The 22487-nt window shown below is 38.5% G+C and overlaps 2 protein-coding genes across 2 annotated transcripts in view; one reads left to right on the top strand and one right to left on the bottom strand.

Moving 5' to 3' along the window:
- Positions 1-22487, top strand: part of DYTN (dystrotelin) — a 73931-nt gene that overhangs the window by 4189 nt on the left and 47255 nt on the right. The window contains exons 4-14 of the mRNA XM_036387105.1: positions 1180-1265; positions 1829-1917; positions 2594-2665; positions 3011-3174; positions 4031-4142; positions 6269-6414; positions 7987-8155; positions 9835-9905; positions 11926-12085; positions 12704-13175; positions 13722-13869. Of these exons, the coding sequence (XP_036242998.1) occupies positions 1180-1265; positions 1829-1917; positions 2594-2665; positions 3011-3174; positions 4031-4142; positions 6269-6414; positions 7987-8155; positions 9835-9905; positions 11926-12085; positions 12704-13175; positions 13722-13825 (1645 nt within the window). The 3' untranslated portion in view covers positions 13826-13869. The remainder of the gene's footprint in view (positions 1-1179; positions 1266-1828; positions 1918-2593; positions 2666-3010; positions 3175-4030; positions 4143-6268; positions 6415-7986; positions 8156-9834; positions 9906-11925; positions 12086-12703; positions 13176-13721; positions 13870-22487) is intronic.
- FAM237A (family with sequence similarity 237 member A) lies at positions 17424-22135 on the bottom strand. Its single transcript, XM_036387106.1, has 2 exons — positions 21721-22135; positions 17424-17791 (listed from the first exon to the last, which is right to left on the bottom strand). The coding sequence occupies exons 1-2, from the start codon at positions 22133-22135 to the stop codon at positions 17643-17645; spliced, it is 564 nt and encodes a 187-aa protein (XP_036242999.1). The 3' UTR covers positions 17424-17642.

Here is a 22487-nt window from a genome sequence, read left to right on the forward strand (position 1 = left end):
AAGCTAGAAACATCAAGAGTATTTTGCAATTTTTGTGTGCTGTAGGGATATTATTTAGAAGAATCTTCTTAACAGTACTATCTTAGTCTTTTAGTCTGTTTTCTTAGGACTGTCTTGGAGTATCCTTTTATTTTTGCTGCTATTTATTTTTTTTAAAGGAATTCCACAAGTTTCTTGACATGTCTATAAGACAGAAAAAGCTTCTTGTAATTTTCTAATCATCCTTTCTCTATAGAGTGCTTTTCTCCACTATTAGCACTGGAAGGTATTTAATAGGAGGAGCACATAGTAATTTTCCATGTTTTTGTGGTATTTACTTAATAAGCTTAACATAAACATCTTAAGGGTGTTTGATTGTGTACTTCAGCTTTAGTCTTGGACTTTTTTCTTTGAAATTTCTGGAAAAACAACAATTTTCCATGCAGTTCATACTTTAGAGTCTGTATTGCACCTTTACACAGTGTGGGTTTATCTAAAGACTCTTGAAGACACATTTATGTAATGGTATTTTGAATCTTTGCAAAAGTAATATCTTAAATATAGATTTCCTGATTTGTGGTTCCTGATTAATGTCTGCATTGTCTACACAAAAAAAAATTAGTGTTTTTCATTAGGTGCCCATGTCACAAAATTTGGTTCTAAATCAATCCACATTATTATTATCTAACGGTCAAGACTAAATGTCCTGCTCCTGCATAGATCCTTTTGATTAAATTGATTTTCAGTGAAATTAAATGTAATCAGCCCAAGAGAAGCTTAGTGCAGATCTGAGGCCACAATGGAGCTGCCTGATGATATATGCAAAATTTAGATTGTTCCCTTTATTCAGTACTGTATTTGGGAAGGCTTCCCACAATAAAAAGAGCAGATTTTTTTTAAGACATACATTGTAAATGTACAATTACATTTTACTTGGAATGTGAAGTCTCTGAAAGAGATGTTTTCTTTTTGTTTTATGATTGCATGTTATCTTGGAACAGTTAACTCTGCAGTTATTTTCAGTGACAAAGGGTTCTAGACATAAAATATTACTGAAATGTTACTTTGGTTACATTTATACATATAAAAGGATACATGTTTTGAAATTTTCTTCTGACATAGCAGTATTCCATTCTTTAGATGTTTCAGTCTTTATATTCTCTGTGAATGAGAATAGTGTAACTTGTTTCATTTTCCTAGATCTGGAACAGGGTATGTCAAAATTAGATCTGCTGCAGCTGCCCTAATTTCCCTTTCAGGAGATACTCTACTGGCTAAATACAGAGGTGGGAAATGTATGATTTTATACACTATCTGAAACACTGAATACTGAGGAAAACTTCCATTGTAATTTTTTTTATTTTAAAATAAAAGCTCTGCCATGAAAAAGTAAATTATATTGACTGCTTAGTTGTAGAGAAAGCATTATTCTGCATCAGCCTTTCCAATCACTATCTGTAGCCATCTTTGCAATATAGAGCCTCAGAAGAGGTTGTAGTGACATTTAGGTAGAGCTTCTATTTGCCTAGCAGAAAATAACAGAAACCCCATGGTTTTAAATTAGCAATTCACAATTTAAATAGAGCACTTCTTGTATAAACATATTTAAATATTTTTCCTAATGTTGTAAGAATGAGTTAATTGCTTTTTTCCTTGCTTTCCTTCTCTTTCCCTCACTGTAGGGAGAACTACGGTCACAGCAGTCACTGAGAGCCTGTTAGGTACAAAATATAGTGAAACTTTCTGGAAGGGTTTCTTTGTTAGACTGCAATTACCACAGCAGTTTGAAGATAGCTTGAAGACAGTTCAGGCTCTGCCAGGATTCCAGGGATTTTTTCCTTGTTTTCAGCTTTCTTCCAGTTTTATGCTGTCCCTGATGGGAAGGAGACCTTGATTACCCGAAGTGCCCTGAGAAGCCTTCTAACTGACTTAAATCAGGTAATGTCAGTGCAGTCTGTTACTCAACAGCTTTTGTAGGAGTGTGCTGACCTAGCAGAAGAAAACCCCTCATGGTTGATACCTTTTATGTTTGGTTACCCTATGGATCTGAAGTTAATAGGACACTGTGGACATAGGGAGCTATCTTGCAAAGTAGGTAAAAGAATCAAATTCTGTCCTTTTTTTCAAAATAACCACTTTCATTAGTGAATGCCTCTGTGCATTCATGTTGCCTGAGCTTACAGATCCTGGAAACAGCTGGATACAACTGTTCCTAAAGCAACTCCAAACTTCAGATGTCTGTACTCACTAGAATAGCTTGCAGTTGCAGCAAGTTGCCTTAGCATACAGGTATTTCCAGCTGAAATGGTGCTGAAAATGGGATCTGAAAATGACCTCTGGGATTTAAACTCAGTGTCCTTCAGGAGTATAGTGTGGAAATATAGTATGTTTATCCATTACAGTAAGTGAGTTGGAAACAAATCATTCTGACACACCCTGAACTGTGAAACTGCGTACTGATGGCATAAATATGAACGGGCTTTCCTCAGAATAGTGTGTAAAATGGCATTGCTATAGATACTTCACCATCTGTGTGCTGTCACCATCGCAGCAGAGCATGATGGGAACATCTGTTTTTTATTGAGGTGTTTCTGAGCCTTTCTTCTTGATGTAGATCCCAGCCATTGTGGGAGAAGGCTGCACTCTGTCTTGTGTGGAAATTGCGATTCATGACTGTTTCCATGGGGTGAGTGAAATTCTGATGTCCTGGGAAATTATTCTGAATGTTGCTGATTGATTAAAAATTCAAGTGTATCACCACATAACATCCCCAAGTATCTACTTTTAAGAAGCAGGGCTGATCATCAGTCTCACAGTATGGGAGGATTTGTATAGATAGAAAAGATGCTCAGTAAGATACTACTGAGGACTCTCGCATTTATTCCACAACCTTTAGAACCCAGTAACATTTTACATGAATGGAAAATTTATGCCAGCAAAATCCAATATCAGAGCTTTTATTAGAGATTGTAGATGCACCACCAGTTTTTTTCAAGTGAATGTATGAGCTTGAGACATGTATTTTTTCTAGGTTCTGAATGCAGCTATTGTTGAAGAAAAATTCCTGTCTTGGCTGAGATCAGAGCCTGCTGTTCTCCTGTGGCTCCCTACTTGTTACAGATTATCAGTCACGGAAATGGTTTCTCACCAAGCTAGGTGCAGCGTCTGCAAAGTTTTCCCCATTAGAGGCATCAGGTGTGTCAGTGGTCTTTAGCATCCACACAATTAGTTCTTACCATTGTTTGCATACCTTACAGGCTGTAACTGATGTACTAAGTAACAAGCTTTGGATGTAATCTAATTTAACCAGGAAAAGAAGGATAGAGAGAACCACTGTAGTCTAATGCTCAAGCCTTCATCCTACTTCTCTTTAGCTCACTAGCACAAACATCAAAACTGGCCACAGGTAAACTGGCAGTCCGAAGGTAAAGTCAATTAAACTTGTGTATCTCTTTTCTTAGTTACTTTTCCTGTAACCAATTGTATTAACTGGCTCGTTAAGTTTTCCATCTTAGCATCTTTGTCATCTAATTAATGTTATATAATGGCAGAGTGGTATAAAAAGAACACTATCCATTACCATCTGACCAGAATGCTCAGAAAAGCATTTTACTGTTACTATATTCTCGCTAATTGTAAGCTTGCAGGTTTAGTTTCTTGCAATTTTAGTTTTTTGTTTATGCATCCTATGTCAATATTACAGTTCCATGGAAGCAGCAAATAGAGCTAAGCTGGTGTGTAAGAAGCATGTGAAGTTGTAACTGCATTATGAAAAATGGGAAATGGTGCTAGAACAACAGTTTCTTCCATGGACTGTATTTCAATGCAGCAAACAAATAAGATCAAAACCACTGGTGGGTTTGGAGAAAAGTCCCCAGTCGTTTGGGAAAAATAACTTGAATTCAGAAAATGCTGAGGAAAGTCATTATTCTAACAAAGATGTTTCTTTGAATTACAGAGCCTAGTGATCTGGGTTTCCAGTAATCAAGCTTACTTACACCAAGTTCTTATTTGTGAGGAGGTAAAGAAATCCTTTTATTTTCCCTCACAGGTATCGCTGTTTAAAGTGCCTCAATTTTGACCTTTGCCAAGCTTGCTTTTTCACTGGCCGTCTCTGCAAACCACATAAGAGATCACATCCTGTTGTGGAACACTGTGTGCAGGTAGAGTCCTATTGTACTGATTCATTTCCCTGTTGAGGTTCTTCATGGAGGCAAATAGGCAGTGGATTTTTGAACTACAAGCATTTCAAAGTTATGTGTGTATTAGCCATAATGGCCATGACATATTAGCATTATTAGTTTGGGAACAGGGAGATAGGGAAAGGACAAAAGAAGGATTCTAACTTTAGAATGAGTACTCTGTTCTGAAGTAACTGAATAGAGCTATGAATATCCAAGTGCAAGTCTTCATCTTAAGAAGTTTTATGGCAAATTTTCTGTTAGCAGATAATCCTTAAACCTATGAAAATTCCCCTCAATGTCCCAATGTTCCTTCATCCCAATCCCAATGCAGACTCATCCAGAAATTCATTAATCCTAAAGTTATACAAACTCCTGCATGAAATGTCTTTCTTTGTCTCTCTTTTCTGAATGTCTTCATTTCCACTTTGCTGTAAACATTTCTGACTCATTTGTCTCTGTCAGTTAGGGATACAGCACAAAGAGGCAACACGTGCCCAACTAAGATCACATGCCTGGACTCTGTTACCGGGGCAACTTGTGCTATCATCACACTAGTGGCAAAGTACAGCACTGGGAATTTGTATTTGGAAGACCAGCTTCTCCTTTGAGGAGGAGATTCCAGATCTTGCACACAGCAGCAGATGGGCTTTTTGTGGATCTGTATAACTGTATCCTTCTGTTCCAGTAAATGAGCTGAAAAGTATTTAGGAAAGTTTCCCTAGAAACCTGTACTTCCTGTTCTCCTTCCCAATCCTCTGCAGTTAATGTGAAAGATACCTGGGTAGCCAGTGTTTGCACTAAAACTAAAGACTGTTAGACTGCTCTTGTAATCACCCTTTGTCTGGGGTAGCTTTAAACCTTGCCACTTCATTGCTCTCTTTCTGAAAACAAAACCCTATTGCTAACATTGTGAGAAATTATATCTGGATGTTCAATATCTGCATTAAAAATAACAGTTCAGTCCTTCAAATATTCTTCCTCATACTCCATCTGTGAGAAAGTAGGGAAATCAAAAGTTAACTAAACTCCTCATGAAGAGATTTCTAAGTAGAGACCTTAAAATTAGTGTGGATTGAGAGTGAATGGGAATGTGTGTTTGTAGAAGCACCAGAAGGAAGGACGAGAGATAAACCAAGGCAGGAGATGTTGCAGCCTGGATTGCAGCCACATTGTTGCTGCAGAATTGCAATTGAATCACTGAATTTAGATTTCCTTTATGAAGCCCTACTCTAACACAAACTCTGTAAATATTACTTTATAGGCCAAATATTATAACACCGCCCAAAATTGATACCAAAGTTTAAAAGATAAGCTACTCACTATGACAGATACCATTTTTGTATCTGTTGTATGGGACATAAAATAATCAGCAGTAAGTTGCTATCCCCATACCTTCCACTCTTAGTGGACACCGTCTTGTCTGGGTAAGTTTTCACACTGTCTTTATCAGAGATTGAGCTGCTGAGTGGGGGTTTATATCGTAAGGAAATACGATCAGTTTTTCCTTACCGTGCTGACACCTTGTGGTAATGTTACTACCACGTTGAGAAGCACTAGGAGGCATGCAGTGTGTTTTCTTTGTTTTCCTGTTCAGCCTGTCAGGGCTCACCCCATGTTCTGCAGCAGTCACCTGGGGCAGAACTGGTTGGTGCCCTCCAATACAGCTACTGAGCTTAGTTGTTATACATGAGCCTGACACTCCTGTGATAAATGGATGTGTATTTTACTGTATTCTGTGAGAGGAGGATGTGAGCCATGGAAGACTATATCTACAAATGCTTTATACAAATATAAAAGTATTTCTTCCTTTGATACTAGTCAGCAGAATTATTGTTGTGACTGTGAGCTTAATCATTGTAAGTGTTTAGGCATTTCCAGACTGCCTGACTTTGATCCAGTCAGTATTTTGCCTAAAAGAATTGGAGCTGCTCTTGCCTGTGGTCCTTCAAGCATTACTCACCTCAGCTCCCCTTCTAGGGCTCAGATAGCAGCCATGAGCCTCATCAGATGATGAACAAACATATATTTGCTTTGGAATATGTCTGTTTCTGGGCAGCGTCTGTTTGAAAAGTCACTTTCTTCTTTATTATCCCTCATTCCAATAGATGTCTGCAAAGGCGAATGCAAAGCATTTTCTCCGCACCATCAGGAACAACCTGTTCCAAGAGCGCTGCAGAAGAAAAGAGGCTCAGAGAAGGACAGCTCTGGAGTCAGTGGAGGAGAGGCCCTTCCCTGCCCACAAAAAGACCTTGTGAGTTTTGGTGTCAGATGAATTTATAATCTCTGAATGTCAGGCTGTGGGATATTGCTTGATTATGTCCTTTGAGTAAGGGATCTTGTTATGACAGATACCATGTCATGATTTTTCTATTAAAAAGGGAAAGAATAACTGAGAAGTTGCTGCACATTGTTCTGTAGCTTAACCTAATGATCAGTTGTCTTATAAACTATAACAGGCTTGTATTGTGCTTCCCTCCTTCCTTATGTTGTATTTTTCACTCTGTTCCATTTCTTATACTCAGTCTAGGGCCAAGCATTGCAAATATTTACTACCTTTACAACTGCATGGGTTCTTAAGCACCTCCTCTGTGACAAATCCATTGGAAATTAACTGTGAATACTTCCCACACGTGACCCACAGTGCATTTACTGGCAGGCATTCTACTCAAGTCCCTCTAAATTGCAGACCTGTGGAATCGCTCACAATAGCGCATAGATGATCTCACCATTCCTCTTCTTTCAGACCAGTTGATTTGTGTGCTTTGGTTAATATTTAAAGTCATTACTGTATTTCCACTCATAACAGTGGTTAATAATGAGCATTGAAGGTTATGTTGAGATTTTTCCCAATAACTTCTCCTTCCTTGCTATGAGATTTTGATTGATACTTCAGTATAGAAACTGAAGGGAATTATTATAGAAACATACAAAGGGTGAGATTCCTTCCTATTTGTTTAAAGATCTAGCAACTTGCATCTCGTCTTGCATCTCGTGTTCCCCCAGTGAGGCTACAGTGAGGCTGAAATAGGGAAAAAATGGTCAGTCCTCTCTAAAATAATTAATTTCATCTTTATGTGAAGGAGGAGAAAAATCTATTTATTAATCTGGATTGTGCTACTCTGGTAGGTTTTCTGTTAGAAAACAATTTTTTATATACTATAAGACCAATGGATGATAGTTACAGTGATCCTCAGGGAGAATATTATTTCAGTGTTTGTTTTTAGAATGTGGTGAAATGCAAAACATCTTTTGTTGCTAATACTTCCTCTCCTGTATTCAGCAACAAAACAATATTTAATCATTTTGAATGGAATTTAATCTTTCTGGAATCAATTGAGATTTCTCTTAAATTCTGTGGGGGTTTGCTTACCTACTGCTTGGGTAGCAATGAGACAAAGAAGAATTTGAGGCTTCTGGTTACAGGTGTCACTGTGGGGCTGATAAATATCTAGGCTTTCCTAGCATATGATGGACTCAACAGCAGGATACTTTGTTATTTTTTTGTAGTTGAATTTCCTAATATATTTAACTCTTGGCTAAATGGAGCAAAAAACAAAGCAGCAAATTGCACTGAGAATAAATGGGTGGAAAGAACAACCTGTTGTTGAGATTCTGTTGGGAGAGTGGAATTTGTTTTCAGGAATTTCATTCTTTTAAACAAAATATGCCAGCAGGCATAGCTAAACTTTACTTCTTGCTTAGTCAATAGGACATCTGTCTGTCTATTTAGACTGCATTCGTTTTCTGCATTTGGGTCTTCCTGGGTAGAAAAACAATGAGTCCTGATCCCTTCCTTACTCATTACTTCTCTGTTGGTATACAGTCCTCCTGTGGAATTCAGTGCTTCATCACTACCTGGTCCTGAAAGTATGTCTTTCCCCATGGACAGTTGTGTCCCAGAGTCACCCAGGTTCATACGTGAAAACAGGACTGTAATGCAGAAGAGCGAGAATAACAAGATGACACCAGAGCAAGGCAAGACAATAGCTCAGGTGAGCAAAACACGAAGCAGTAATAGTGCTAAAGCTGTGAAGGAGAGCTAGCAAGTTAATTATCTAATTGCCTTCTAATTTCAGTGAAAATGTAATGGGCGGCTTCACCTTTCTGTTAATTCCTCACTTACAGTGAAAAATGTGGAATTGGAAAACTTAGTGAGATTTGAATTTGTTGTCTTCCCAAGATTAGTGACTAATTCCTTGACTTTCATGACCTTCAGAAGCACCTGTAAGAATATTTGCTTTGGGGTTTTTTGAGATGTCGTAGAGTAGCATGCTAAAGTCTAGACGAGTCTGGAGTCCTCTCGCTATTCTGACAGTAAGAAAGGCCATCATGTCTTCCGACTGCAAGCAAATGTCAAAGAAGAATGCCTGAATTCTTATCAGACTCAGGCCATTTTTGTTACCATGGAAATAGCAAGAGGACAGAATGGGCCCTCTTAGGATAAACTCAGAGCAGTGTCTACTCCAACTAAAATAGCTAATGCACAAAAGGTCTCTATTAATCCATTCCCAGCTTTCCTCCAAAGAAACAATGTTAAAAGAGTGGGTAGGACAGTGTAGCTAAAAAAAAGTACATACCAATTTTTTGTTTCTATATTTTTGAGAGGTTGGTAGCTGTGCACTTACTCAGAATACAGGCAACACTGGGTTGTGTTCAAACTAGTTTGTGTCATCCACTCATCTTGTTCTTCCCAGGAGCCAAGGGGTGCAGTAACACAATACTAGCCGGTGTGTATCAGGTCACTCCTTTGGCTGCTAATCCTTTGCTGCCCTTTGGAAGACCTGTCTTTTAGAATTCTGCTGCCCAGCTCAAGGTACAGTGCCAGCCAGAAGATATCTACACGAGATGTTGTGGGCAGACATTTCTTAAACATAGAATTTTGACGGTTGGCATTTGTCATTTTAGAAAACAGCAGGACAGGACTTGCATCCCTGTGCTGGGATTCTGTCAGATGCTTTGCTCTCTTGTTTATTTTCTCTCTGGGCTGAGAATTCCTTTTGAGCAGTCTTATACTGATTTCTGAGATCTTATAGTGCAGATGATTTCCACTTTGATTGAAAAGATGTGGACAGTAAGTCCAATGATCGCTTTTAATAGAATCTCTGAGTGTGGAGCTCCTGGCTGATCCAGCTCTTAGTCTCATAATTTCCTGGCGGCCCTGATTCCTGCCCAACTTATATCATGGCTCAAAAGTAACCTAGCTGGAAAGTGTTTGTCTCCCTGACTTCTGGGCTACTGTTCTCTGCATGGTCCAGAGAATGCTACTTCCATTTAAAGACCAGGAGTTTCTCTTTTCTCTTCTACATACAGTCTCTTTCAACATCTTCTTGTCTCAAAGCAGCTGTGGGACTGGAGAGAGACTGTTCCCAAATCAGAATATTTGATTTTGCAGAAATCAGGAATATGGATTTTGTTCTATTTTCAAACAAATTCTCATACACTTAAATTTGTCATAGAACAAAGAATTTGTTCTATAGAATAAATTTTCCAGCCATTTGAAATACTTTAATGCATCAGTTGATTACAATACAATAATTAAAAAGGTTAACTAGTAAATCTGTAGATCCGCCAGATCCAAAATTTGCCATGCACTCCTATAATAAATCTTGCATATAAAAATGAAATGCTATTGCTGATAAAGTTATGAACAGATACTTCCTTTTGTTTTTAGGCAATAGCGTCTTTTGAAGCAGATGTGTTAAAAATGCATGAATCCATTAAAAGCATTCACAGTGATAGCAGGTAGGTAAATGCTGTAGTAAATTCACTAAAGAATTTTGTGGGCATTGCTGGTGGGCATTGCTGCTCCAGCTGGAAGGCTAGAAGACAGATGACTTTTCCATACTCTGGAGATTTTTAGGCTTAAAAAATTCTATCAAATGAGGATGAATAATGAAACCTCAGCAACAAAAATTTTAGATGAAGATCACTGGAAAAACAATGGCAAAACAAAACATTTTTTGTTTCATCAGCGTTTCTGCAATTGCTAGTTTACTTTTCTAAAAGGAATTTTTAGACAAAAAGATGTTCATCCAGATAAAAATGTCGGAATAGCATACTTTTTCAAATTTTTCTCTGAATAAGGCTTAATCAAAACAAATTTCATAATTTGCATGAAGCTTTTAAATCAAAGTAGAATTTATTTCTAAAAAATATGCTGTACAACAAATAGAGATTAATAGGATGAATACAATACTATAGGTATGGAAGTTCCTTCTGATAGTCAAATCTTTGACACTGTAAAATATTAATTCCTAAATTAAAAATCTCTTGGGAGACTTGTTTGCTTGGGTGACGTGGAAGGGGGGAAGTTGGTGTGTGAGCTATGATGCTTACCTTTGACTTGCATTTTTGCCTTCCCCCTGTTCATTTTTGTAGTTGTATATAAATATGCTCTATATAACCATGCCTATGACCACTGAAAATGATGGAATTACAGTAAAGTGTAGAATTCAATCCTGAATCTATTCTCTTTATTTCCTTCAGTATGTTCAGTTCTCTCTGTTCCTGTTCTGTTTCATTCCAATTGCTGCTCCAAGTTCACAAAAGAGCACTCCAAGATTAGAGCTAAACAATTTCAATTTCATTGTGGGTCTGTTCTCACGTGGGAAAATAAAGAGATATGGCAAAGATCTTCAGCTTTCCTTTAGATTAGGAATCGCTGAGAGGATATTTGGGATGCCTGCTCCTATAATGCTGCTCTGACCCAGAGCTTATCATAGAACTGGGTAAATGAATCACATTACTCATGGGAAACTCCTTATTCTTGTCTGTGGACTGACTTCCAGCATTCACCTGTCTGTTTTCAGAACTAGACTCTGAGTTAGTCGAAGGATGACAGCATTTTACAGTGAGGACCCCTTAAATGTTGTTATAAGGGACCGCTGTAGTATTAATTTTAATTTTAAATGGTCTGACTTGCTGTCCCATTCAGAAAAACCTTGCATAATTCAAGTGATGGGGCTGTTGTCTCTAAGCCAAAGCATTACCACAGAAAGTGGATCAGGTGAACTTCTGAATGTAACTAAACATGCCAGATAACTATTTCAGATCTGTGTTGGTTCATTACTGTAGTGTTAACAAACTTTACTCTCTGCACCTCAGCTGTGAGGAAAGCAAAACTATTTCTACCCTGACTTCTTAGAGAAATCACAACTAGAACAGAATTATGGGTGGTATTTCTGTCGTAGTGTGCTCTGAGTAGGTAATTTCTAAATCTCTGTTGTACATAGGAGGGTGGCACTTCTGATTGCAAAAATTAGAGTGTTTTTTCAAAATGGCCTGTGCCTGAAAGCTATTGGAACCATTGAAGAAACTGCAGAGAATACCACCAGCAAGAAGAAATTCTATCAAAGGGGCAGAACCTGCTTTTACTTCATTGTTGCCCATGCATGTAATGGGAATCTTTTGCAGGTCAGGGAGTTGCTATAAGTAGTTTGCTTCTATGCAGAGAAGCTGCTATTGTTTCTCCTGTTGCAGCCACCTTTGTGGGAAAGGTAAAACCCCAAGATGCAAGGTTCAGATGTGGCCACAGTTCTACTCAGCTCCCATATTTCCTCATTTGGAATACTCATGTTCTTGCTAATTCCATGGATACAGTCCAGCTTCTGAAATATTGGCCTCTAATCCCAAAGCTGACAAAATTTTCCTGAGCTAGTAAAGGGGATAAAGTTTGTGCTAAAGTGTTTGCTCATTTCCATGAATGTATATATTTGTGTATGTCTGGTCTAGCAAAAATCCCACCCTCCTGTATCTCTGGTAGGTATATGAAAAAGCAGTTCAACAAATGGAAGGACAAAATGCAATTTCTTCATAACTGCCAGGAAGAAAAAAGCTGCAAAATAGAGGCAAAACTGCAAAGCCTGAGAGTAAGCCATGAAAACCTGCAAATGACGCTGCAGCACATGAAGGAAGAAGTAAAGGTATAGTGATATATATATCAAGAATTGTCACAGCTATGAGCCATTACTGAACACTAACAACTGCTTTTCCTGTAGACCAGCACTCTTAATAACATTTCATACACCTTCCAATTGTATTTTCAGTCATCTTAGGCTCTTCTCTTCAGAGAAAGCAGATAAGGTCTTGGCAGTATGTATTTTCTTGTCATTCTGTGCATATCTGGCAACTAGCACAGATATCCATATTAGCACATTTAAATACTACTGCAATGAAAATAATGAATATTCCAGTAAGAGTTTCCAACAGAAGTGTTAGATACTTCATTGCAGTCTGTTCTTCAGAGAAGAGTCAAAGTGCTGGCATTGAATAAATATAATATCATTCCTAATTGCTGTCTTTTACTGGGATGCAATACAGACATCTTATAGAAAATATTTTATTTGTTTTCAATTATAGTGATTCTTATAATTACAATTATTTCTGAGATTCTTAAAAGGCTCTTGTTTCACAGAAAATGTTTACATATTTTCCTCCTACAGCTTTTTTGTAGCATTTTCTGCAATACTGTTTTAGTACTACTGGCAAACTGAAATACCAATTATTTTTACAATTTATTTTCTGTGTTTTGTCTATTGTAGACCATGTTGCAGTCATCACAGCATCCTTTTGCACAGTGTCATAATACAATGCCAAGAAATCCACGTGTTCTGTTAGAAAGGAGAATGCAGAGTGAATTAAATCCTGCCCAAATAAGGCCTATTTTCAGAACATGTGCAGAATGGAAATCTTTGAATCCCCCAAATTCTGTGAATAGAAGGCAGCTTTTACAGACACCTGAGGTTCCTGCTGCAGTGGACTTCACATTCTCAGATGACCCACTGGAGTCAGTGTCCCTGCAGAGTGACAAACCCTTTATGGGACAGCATAAACAAGCAAAAGAGAAACAAACATATCTGCCTAAACTGACAGAAAACTCTCTTGGTGGAATGGGGAATACAGTTCTTATTCCCACTGCAATGCAGATACCACCTGATGAGAAGGAGGTGAGAAAGGAATTGGAACTGCTAATGATGAAACTGAAGGACACCTTGTCTCTCCAAACTCAACCAGGTATAAGTTCTCCAGTCATCTTGTCACTGTGTTTTCTTACCTCCATCCCATTTATTCCATAATATTGTTCATAGTCATGTAACCCGCAGAGGAAACTCAGAATCTTCCTTTAGCCTATGTAGTATTATTCTATATAGTAAGGTAGAGCATATTCCAAATATAGCCCCTAATTTCAGACTGATTTGGAATTGGATGAGTCAAAGCTCCTAAGAGATAATGAGTCTCGGCAGTCAATTAAGGAGCAAACTTAAACTGGTGAGGGCATGAGAAGTTTTTGCTCTTGCCACTTCTGTGACTCTGTAACTATAACTCTAGTCCTAGGAGACTTCCAGCAGTACAAAATCCCTTCGTAATCAAAGGTCTTACACAACAGAGCTTTGTTCAACATTCAGGATGCCTCACTTTTGATAATGAGGATGTAACATGGAATATGACAGAAAAAGCTGGTGCTTCTACAGAGTTATGTTAGAGATTCATTAAGAGTTTTCTAGTGCTCTATCAGCATCCAAAAGCTTCGAAAGACTTAAAATTTATTCTGCTTTTCAGCCCAACAAACTGCTTTGCACCAGGAGTTGTTCTCTACAGCTGAGCATGTTTGCAGATCCTTTTCTGACCTCATCAACCAAGTAATTTCACCAGCTTGTAAGTGATGGAAACTACCATTCTCCATACAACTTCACTGAACTACTTAAAGGTAATTGATCCTGTGTCTCTTAAAAGAGACTCTTTAAAGTGTCTCAGATGTTGCCTGTAATAACACAGCATGACAGGTTTCTGCATTTAGAGCCTTCACCTGGAGGATTCTGGAGAGCTATATTCCTTTTCTGTTGGTGATTTCCAGCTGCTTTGCTGTGACTTCCTCAGCAGTGCAAACGATTGCCCATTTCTCTCTCTTTAGCTGTTGATATCCCATGGTCGAGTTACTTCCTTGGAATGGTTCTCTATTTCTTGTTGATGCCAGCAACAAGGAAAACACTTTTTCCTGTAGTGTACAGAAGGATTTTAAAGACCTGAGAAATTGAAATTATTCAGTACCACTTCAGAAAGAAAAAAATGTACAGTCAGTTATTTACTATGGTTCTTTGGCAGGAGGTGCATAAAAATAGTAAATAACTATGTTTGTATATGCTCAAAACCAGTTATGGTTCAAGAAAATTTGCATACCTTTAAGGATTTTAATTATGTCATTGAAACGATACCAGCTTGCCAAGAAAGAAAATAGCCCAAGTTTTTACAGGATTTTTTCTGTGATGACAAAGAAAATAAATTTCATTTGGGTAAAAACAAAATATTTTTGGAAGCTCTGGGACAAAAATTAGGTAAATTTTCTGAAGCTTTGTTTCATATATAATCAAAGAGTGTTTAAGCTGATGTGATTGAAAAGGCTAAAGAAAAGCATAGGGCTTAAGAAAAGCTGCTTAGCAGAACTCTACACAGATTTTCCACATAGATTTTCCTTGTGTTGTATTTTTCAGAATGAGTTATAATCATCAAGATAAAGGGGCTGCCTGACTCATTAAAGAGGCTAGAAATCTTCTTTTCTGTTGGTAGCACCTCAGCCATTTTCTTGGAAGACCTTACACTGTGGTAGTGAGATTAATGAACATTCCTCATTCTTTCTGCTAGTTTTGGTCAAAGGAGGCCTGAATTACATGTACTGCAAACACTCGAGAATTTACAGCAAGAAATAATGATATGCTATTGGAAGCTAACAAGTGGTTTGTCTGTAGCAAAGGTAGTGTAAAGAGGGTGAAAATTTAAAAAAAAGAAACTTATTGAGGGAGGAGGGAGGACCCAGAGAACAAATAGTGATGAGGTAAATAGAAAGTGGATATACGCATATCATAACATAAATAAATATACTGTGAGATAGAAGCTCGTAGCTTTTGCAATACGCCAGTGCCCAGAGACACACAACAATCCAAGGAACCTACTTGTTGATTATGGTCAGCTTCTGATGAGGCTTTAAATCTCCTTCTAGTGTGTGCATCTGAATTCAACTTGGTTGGAAACAGTAGCAACTGACAAATGCTGGTTTGGTGTGAAGCACCATTAAACAGACCTGGAGCACAAATTCTTACAAATAGATATTCCTGAACTACCATGAATTGTTTTTTCATGTCATTATGTAAAGACTTAAAGAATTGTTTTCCATGCTAAGAAGCAGTTGTTTAGCTCACAGATCCCTGTAAGATGAAACAAGGTCTTTATTTTGCTGTTATTCAGTTCAGATGACAGTGAAGGAATTTCAGTCAGACATGTTCATCCCATCCTTCTTCTGACACACTCTCACTGAAAAACAGTAAGCCAGGAACAATATCTGTAAAAACAATCCTAGTTCACACAAAGATCTGCCATGAATTTGATAAGGAACAGTGGTAGGAGGTAATATCCTGTCTTTAAGCACAGTGACATTTTTAAATGTTCCTGTATAGCAGATCTACTTTCAGAGAGAGCTCTTGGTTGTTTTTTTTTTTTTTAATATAGACACTCTTTTATCGCTTGCACTCTATCACTTGCAGGTTTACATGTAGTCAGTTGCATCCCCTTTTTTATTTCAGCACAATTAATAACACAGATTGCCTCTTTACATCAGCAATTTCCAAATGTTCTCCATAGTGTGATTATCCTAGAGATTGATCTGTTTTGTCAGTCTTGCCTCCACATCCTTTCCTGCCCATTGCCTCAAAGGCTGAATTTTGCTACAGCCTATTCATTAAGAAGCTTACTGAAGCAGAGAAGTATTGTGAATTCATTTAAGCTAAACATTGTCTTGGCCCATAGTGGTATTTCTGTCTGAAGAGAGGAAGAAAGCTGACATGAGCCATTTTCTAAAGGATCCTGTTGTTGCAGGTGGGACCTCTCTAAAGTGGAATCACCACTAAGAGGTGCCCAAAGGGCCCTGTGGAAATGCATCTCAGTTAAACAGGACCTGTTCGGATAATCTGTCTGCTTTCACATTTGCTAGAGCTTGGGAGTGTACGGCAAGAGGTAACATCTGCTCTACTCCAATACCAATCCTCCTGGGCTGAGCATCCAGCCCTTCACACTCTTTATCAGGTGCTGGTCTTGGTAGCTGTAGGGACTGAGTGAAGACTCTCTTCTGTTGATACAAATTTGCAACAATAAGGCTTTTAGAGACAATAATATAATTAATGAACACCATCAGTAGGGGGAAGAGCAGATCTGTTGTAACAATGCTGCTGCCCTCCCACACGGCAGCTGCTGCTCTCCCACACGGCAGCAAAGCACTCTCATAGGCTGTGGCTGCAGCTGGGGGTCTGTTGAGTACAATAAACTGGGTGTTCCTGTGTTTATCCTGCTTTAGTGTTCTCTCTTAAACATTGAAATGGTTTGCTGCATGCTTAACTTGAAGCACAAATTCAGTGCCATTGAAGCTGCTAGCCCTCATATAGTTTTTTATTTTCTTCCTTAAGTCAGGATTTCCCTCAATGGGACTGTGATTAAGCCTTATTTGTTCATTTCAGTGACCATTTCAATATTTCTTTACGTTTTGTGACTCGAACTTATTTCTGCAAGTTGAAGAACAACCAGGAAGCCCATTTTTCTGTGGGCATTTTGGAAAAAAAAGAAAAAACAAACAAACCACCAAATATTGCTACATGCTCAAGAAAAGAAACATTGAATGAACAACTAAATGTAATATCTCTGGAAAGATGAAATTCATGGTTTCATCCAGCCAATCTGGCAATGGAAATAATTTATACCATAAAAGCAATCAAATGTTACCGGCCATAAGTTGTTTTGCATTAGTTTAATCTCAAATTGCCTGCTAGGGTCATCAATAAGAGTCAGGAGAAGCTGGTTTTTCTACAAAGAACTTGTAAACTAAAAAAGAAGCAAATGCAAGTTAAGTATGAGAATTTTTGTGATTAAACGTTTTAAGTGTGAAAGCAGAGGAGCTGATAAAATCTGTTAACCCTTTTACTGCAAAACTGAAAACATTCTTGGAAGGTATTTTTCATGTAGAAATATGTACCATTTTTCTTCAGTAAGATGATGTCTCTTGTAGTCTCTGAGCAGGGGTTGCTCTGTACAAATGTACAGCTCTGCATACAACCAAACATCACCATCACTTCTCTAATCCTGTCTTGTAGCCAGTGGAGGTTTTTTGACAACTTCCTTCTCTGCTTGTCTATATTTTATTGAAGAATCAGTTATTTCCTGTTTTGGCACCCAAAAGACATTAGTTTGAACAGATCACATGTATTACAAGAAGCTCGATATACACACAGATTCAAGTAGGCAACTGCTTATAAATCATGCAGTTTAGTAAGGAGACTTAATTCATAGGTGATTAAGAAAACCCATAAGTCCAAATTAATCAGAGATGTCATGCTTGAGGTTACATGCCTTCTTCCACCACATGAATTGACATCAATGGGGATTAAAATACAAAAAATAAATAGAAATAGTTTAAAATTATCCACAAATCAAAATCTTAGACTAAATGTGTAATTTCCTCTTTTTTCCTAGCTTTCCAATGACTCTTCCAAGTAATATAGATCTACTCTTATGTATATGGATACTTATTAAATCTTCAAATGAGTCTTTCTTCTTCAGAACTGGTGACCTCTGAATATGAGAAAACATCCCTGAAAAGTGACATAAAAATGCATATAAGTAAATAATTTCCAAACAGCAAAGAGCAGCTGAATACTCAGTTTCCCACACCTTACATTTCCTCTGCATTTAGCTTCTGCTGGTCGTACTTTATCAGCATTGCCCCCAAGCCTCTTGCCCTGATGATAGCCATATCCCTCCCTTTGCATGTTGCCTTTCAGTGTCATGTCACTTTGATCTTTTCCCAGTATCGGCTTTTTCCTGTGGTCTTCCTATAAAACTCTTCTACTTGTAATTAGCAGAATCAAAGTGCTTAAGTCTGCTCAGAATCCTACTACCACACTGGCCTGTTATCAACCTCTCTGCACAGTGGGTGAGATCCCTCACACTGCCTAGTAGCACATTTGTTATTTCCTTGAGGAACTATGGGGTGTTTTCTTTGCAATGATCTCTAAAAGGCAGCTGGTTGCTTTTCTTTCTTTTAAACATATTTGTCTTCTGAAAAAGTAACTGGTTAACACAATACCTGCTTATTTAGCAGACCTCAATTGTTCAATAGCATTTGCCCCACTACCCCACCCTGACACCCTGCAGAGTTGGGCCAGGTGCAAAGGGTGATCTGAGCCTAACCACCTGCACCTGTGAGGGAGCTGGGCACAGCTGAGGTCACTGAGTGGTAAGGGGCAGTGGGACTGCTGGGTGAAAAGAGAAAGGAGAAAAAAAGGAAAGCAAGAAAGGAGAAAAGAAGCAGAGGGTTTGTATCTGTAGTCTTCAGATGTTTCTAGGGAGGATGTGCAATGTGGCTTCTTGAGGAGGATCTCCTTGTACAGCTGCTCTTCAGGAAGATTGCTGTGAGTACAAAAGCTATGTTTTCTTCGTGGTTTTAAAGTCTTATTTTGGTTAGAGTTGTTGTAACTGTGATGTAACTACAGTGTTGTCATAGATTGGAAATGCATTTATGGAACCTGCTTTTTCATGGTGTTTTTAGGGAAAAGGTATGAGTTACTAAAGATAGCTTGGTCAGGTATCTGAAAAACTTTCCCTACTTGTCTCTACTTACAGCTGATTAAGAATTCTCTGCAGAATATCTAGGGAAGTTGAAATGCTGCTGGGTAAAGTATGATTTTAGGTTGATTGAGACAGTTTGTCAGATTACTCATATTCAACTGTTCTGATTTTGTAGTCTTTTTCATGGGTTGTGTAGAGTTTAAGAGTATCTTCAGACTGTGAATACAGTCTAAAGATAAAAGCCTGGACGGACTAGACTGATCCAGAAAACAGTGTTTGAATCTGTAAGTCTGGAACTGGGCTACTTCTCCCACTTCTAGGTGCACACTAGAAGAGAATTGTTTCCCAGGAGGACCAAGTATGGGTAACTTGATGATGAAAGTGCCTCTAAGATGTGACAAAGTAGGTGTTTTTTCTCCTTAGAAAATTTGTGATTCTCAATCTTCACAAGTAGGGATTTATCCATAGTTCTGAAATGTAATGCTCATAATAACATCTTAACATCAGTATTTCTGTGCCAAGTTCAGATATCTGTCCTGCTTTTCCAATTCATTGATATGTTTAAGGAAAAACAGAGAATGCAGGTTGCTCCTCATTCCTGATTTATGATCCTGTTTGCAATTAAAACAACAAAATGAACCCCAAATGTATTGAAATTTTAACTATTTAAGAGGAGTAAGATAAAAAACTTGAGTATGAAGCAATAAAGTTACCAACTGTTGCAAAAGTAACAGAATAAAACAAGAAAATTTTGCTTTATTTTTGGAATTCTGGAACAAGCCTACTGAAAGCTATTTATACCTGTTCATGTAGATGTGAAGTACACGAGGTAATTTAAGTGCTGTTAGTGCTGCTCCTGGGGCTGAGGAAACAGGCTTGTACCTCTATGCATAAGTGCAAATTCTATTCCTCATCATTTGCTATGGCATTTCTAGCTGCAATTATTACCAATTGATTTCTACTTGCACTGGAGAAATAAGGCAGTTGGACCACAGGTTACAAAGATTAAAACAGCTGGCTTTGTTAAGAAACTGTGAGACTTGGATGAGAAGTTAGATAGCTCCTCTAAAAAAAAAAATAGGCTGTCACTGCTATAAGCTGCCTGTGACAAACTGATGTTAATCAGCCGTACAGAGAAACCAGATTAACTGATAACAATTCACAAAACAGAGGATGTGAATACTTAGTAGTGCTTAAAATCCCTTTGTATAAGAGATAAGAATAGTCAGAATTTATCATAAACCCCTAAATTTGATTCTTCAAAATACATCAGACTGTTACTCTTTAATCTTGACTAGAACAAAAGCTCTTTGTATAGGAAAATCACAGTGTGATATAGATATGTAGAACCAGATGTAAGCAAAAGGCTAAGTGGGAGTTTAGACAGTGATATTCAAAGCTGCAATCCCAAACAAAAAATAATCTAGTGCTTTAACCTGAAGGGTTATCTCAGTTTTTGACAATACTACCACTGTGTGTGTCTAAAGCTGCATTCTGTTTGCACCCAGAAGCACGTCAGTCTGGTAAGGACTGAGCAACTTGTTGCCTGTGTGATGTCCAAGACCACTTGGAAACCACAAGGAGGCTCTGTGCTGCATGCCAACACAGTAAAGATCCAGTCAGAGCTATGATTCTTTGCAGAGCAGGATAGGATCCAGTCCTTGCTTTTAAATTGCAGGTGGTGGTTGTTTGACTCATAGATTAGAAATTGACCCTGTGGGTGTGAGTTTTTCAGTCTGAGGGGATTGATTCAAGTTCAACTCCTATCTCAAAGTTCAGGATACTGCCTGTAGGTAATAGAGTAAGGACCTCTCAGTCTTTCCTATCCCAGATTCTAGCTTTCAATACTCAAAAATGTTTAAGGTTTGTGGGCAAGAGTGGGATGGTCCAGTGGTGTATTGTCCCTGAGGTGCAAGAACCCTGAGTTCAAGTCCAATTTTTAGAGACACTCTAATGGGTACTTGGTCAGAGAGGCTCTTCATTATTCCATGAACATTCCCCCTAAGCATCTTAATAACTAAGACACTGCCCTAGGAAGTGGAGACAAGGGTCTCAATCCATTGAAGTGTAAAGGCAGTTCTGCCTCTCACTGTGGGCTCATGCACTACACTGTTGATGATGGAAACAGCGCTTCTACCTCTCCATCAAATTATAGCACCTACCTCTATCTGAAATTGGTTATTCTCCAGGGAAGGATATATCTGTTGGTAGCAGGATCAGAACTGAAGCCTTGGAAGAGACTGAGATTTAGGAAAAGCTATACTGTGTCTCCCTTTTGGGAATGAGGATGGTAGTTGACAGGCATATGGAGAGGGGCCTGGGAACCTGGAGAGAAGGAATTGCAGCACTTAGTGTCACAGGTAGTGATGTTCTTCCTGGAGCTGTAGTTGTGTCTGAAAGCCTGCATGAATCTAAATCTGAGATATGTTTCCATTGTTTGTTGGGTGAAGTTACTGGTATGGAAATGAAAAATAGTGACTGGCTGCTAGATGGCAAGTAGACACACCTTTACCCTTCTGCTAAAAGGCTGCCACTCTCCCCAACAGCCCAGTGCAGTGCATTCCTCTCAGAATGGGGAATCCAGAGCTAGCCTGTTCGTAGCACAACTGTGGTAAAAATGCTGCTATGGAAGAATATATTGGTATATTCAGTTGCTGAGCTGCCTTCTTTGTTTGAACCCTCCTGTATCACACTTTCTGCTGCTTTTCCTACCCTATCAAACTAAAACTTAAAAGCTGTTGTTAGAGGTCAGGTTGTTTGGAGGTAAAATTTTTACTGAGATCACATTGAACATAAACACAGCTCTACACTTCACTGGGAGGAGTAGGGGGTTTTTGCACACACTGTCCTCTGTTTCTGTGTTATTACCACATAGCACAATAGGCCTCAATCGCTTTTCTTCCCACTAGACTCTAATTATTGCCCATGAGATGCATATTAAAGGAGTAGTGACCTTGGTTTCTCCCTGTGAACTGAGAAAGTAGAGTAGCCGTCTTGGGGCTTCTGACAGCTTCTGACAGCTGCCTTCTCCCCAGCCCATGGGTTCTGGAGAGCACACAGTCCACATAGATATCCCAGAAGAGCTGAGCCAAGTCCCAGAACAAAGCCCCATGTTTCAAGTTCTCTGAGGATTTCAGAAAGATCATGAAGTCCCAAAAGCCACTGACAGAGTCAGAAATGCGAGGCTTCCTCATCTCCAGTAAAACAGCTGAGGAGGATTCCCAGCATTGGGGGTCTGCCCGCCCAAGAGCCAGTGGATCAGCTTGACTGTGGCAGAGGAAAGGTGTCACACAGAACACTGCCATGAGTAGGAGAGAGCAGGTGAGTCTCATGGTGCAGTGGATTCTTCCTCTGCTTCCAAGATCCATTATGTCACTGAAATATAAGAAAACCAAGAGAAGCCGAAAAAGTCTCACTCTTAGTTGCAGGAATAAAATCCTGTTGCTTTACATGATACACAAGGCACTTAAATACTGTTTCTCTGCTCTTTAAAGATTTGTGTATGCTTTTTGTATGTACATAAATACTAGAGGAGTGACAATGCTCTATGCAGCAGAAGCATGTGTAAAAATTTTTAATCATCCTCAGATCTGAATGATGAACTGTCTTATCTGGAAGTACTTAATACTGAAAGTTTTTTTTCCATTTTTGCTCTACAGAGCCCAAATATTTTTCAGTAAAAATCCATTCCTTTTTACATAATTTAAGCTTTTAGCCAGT

The sequence above is a fragment of the Molothrus ater genome, chromosome 7 (assembly GCF_012460135.2).
Source record: "Molothrus ater isolate BHLD 08-10-18 breed brown headed cowbird chromosome 7, BPBGC_Mater_1.1, whole genome shotgun sequence".
In the NCBI taxonomy this organism is placed as follows: domain Eukaryota; kingdom Metazoa; phylum Chordata; class Aves; order Passeriformes; family Icteridae; genus Molothrus; species Molothrus ater.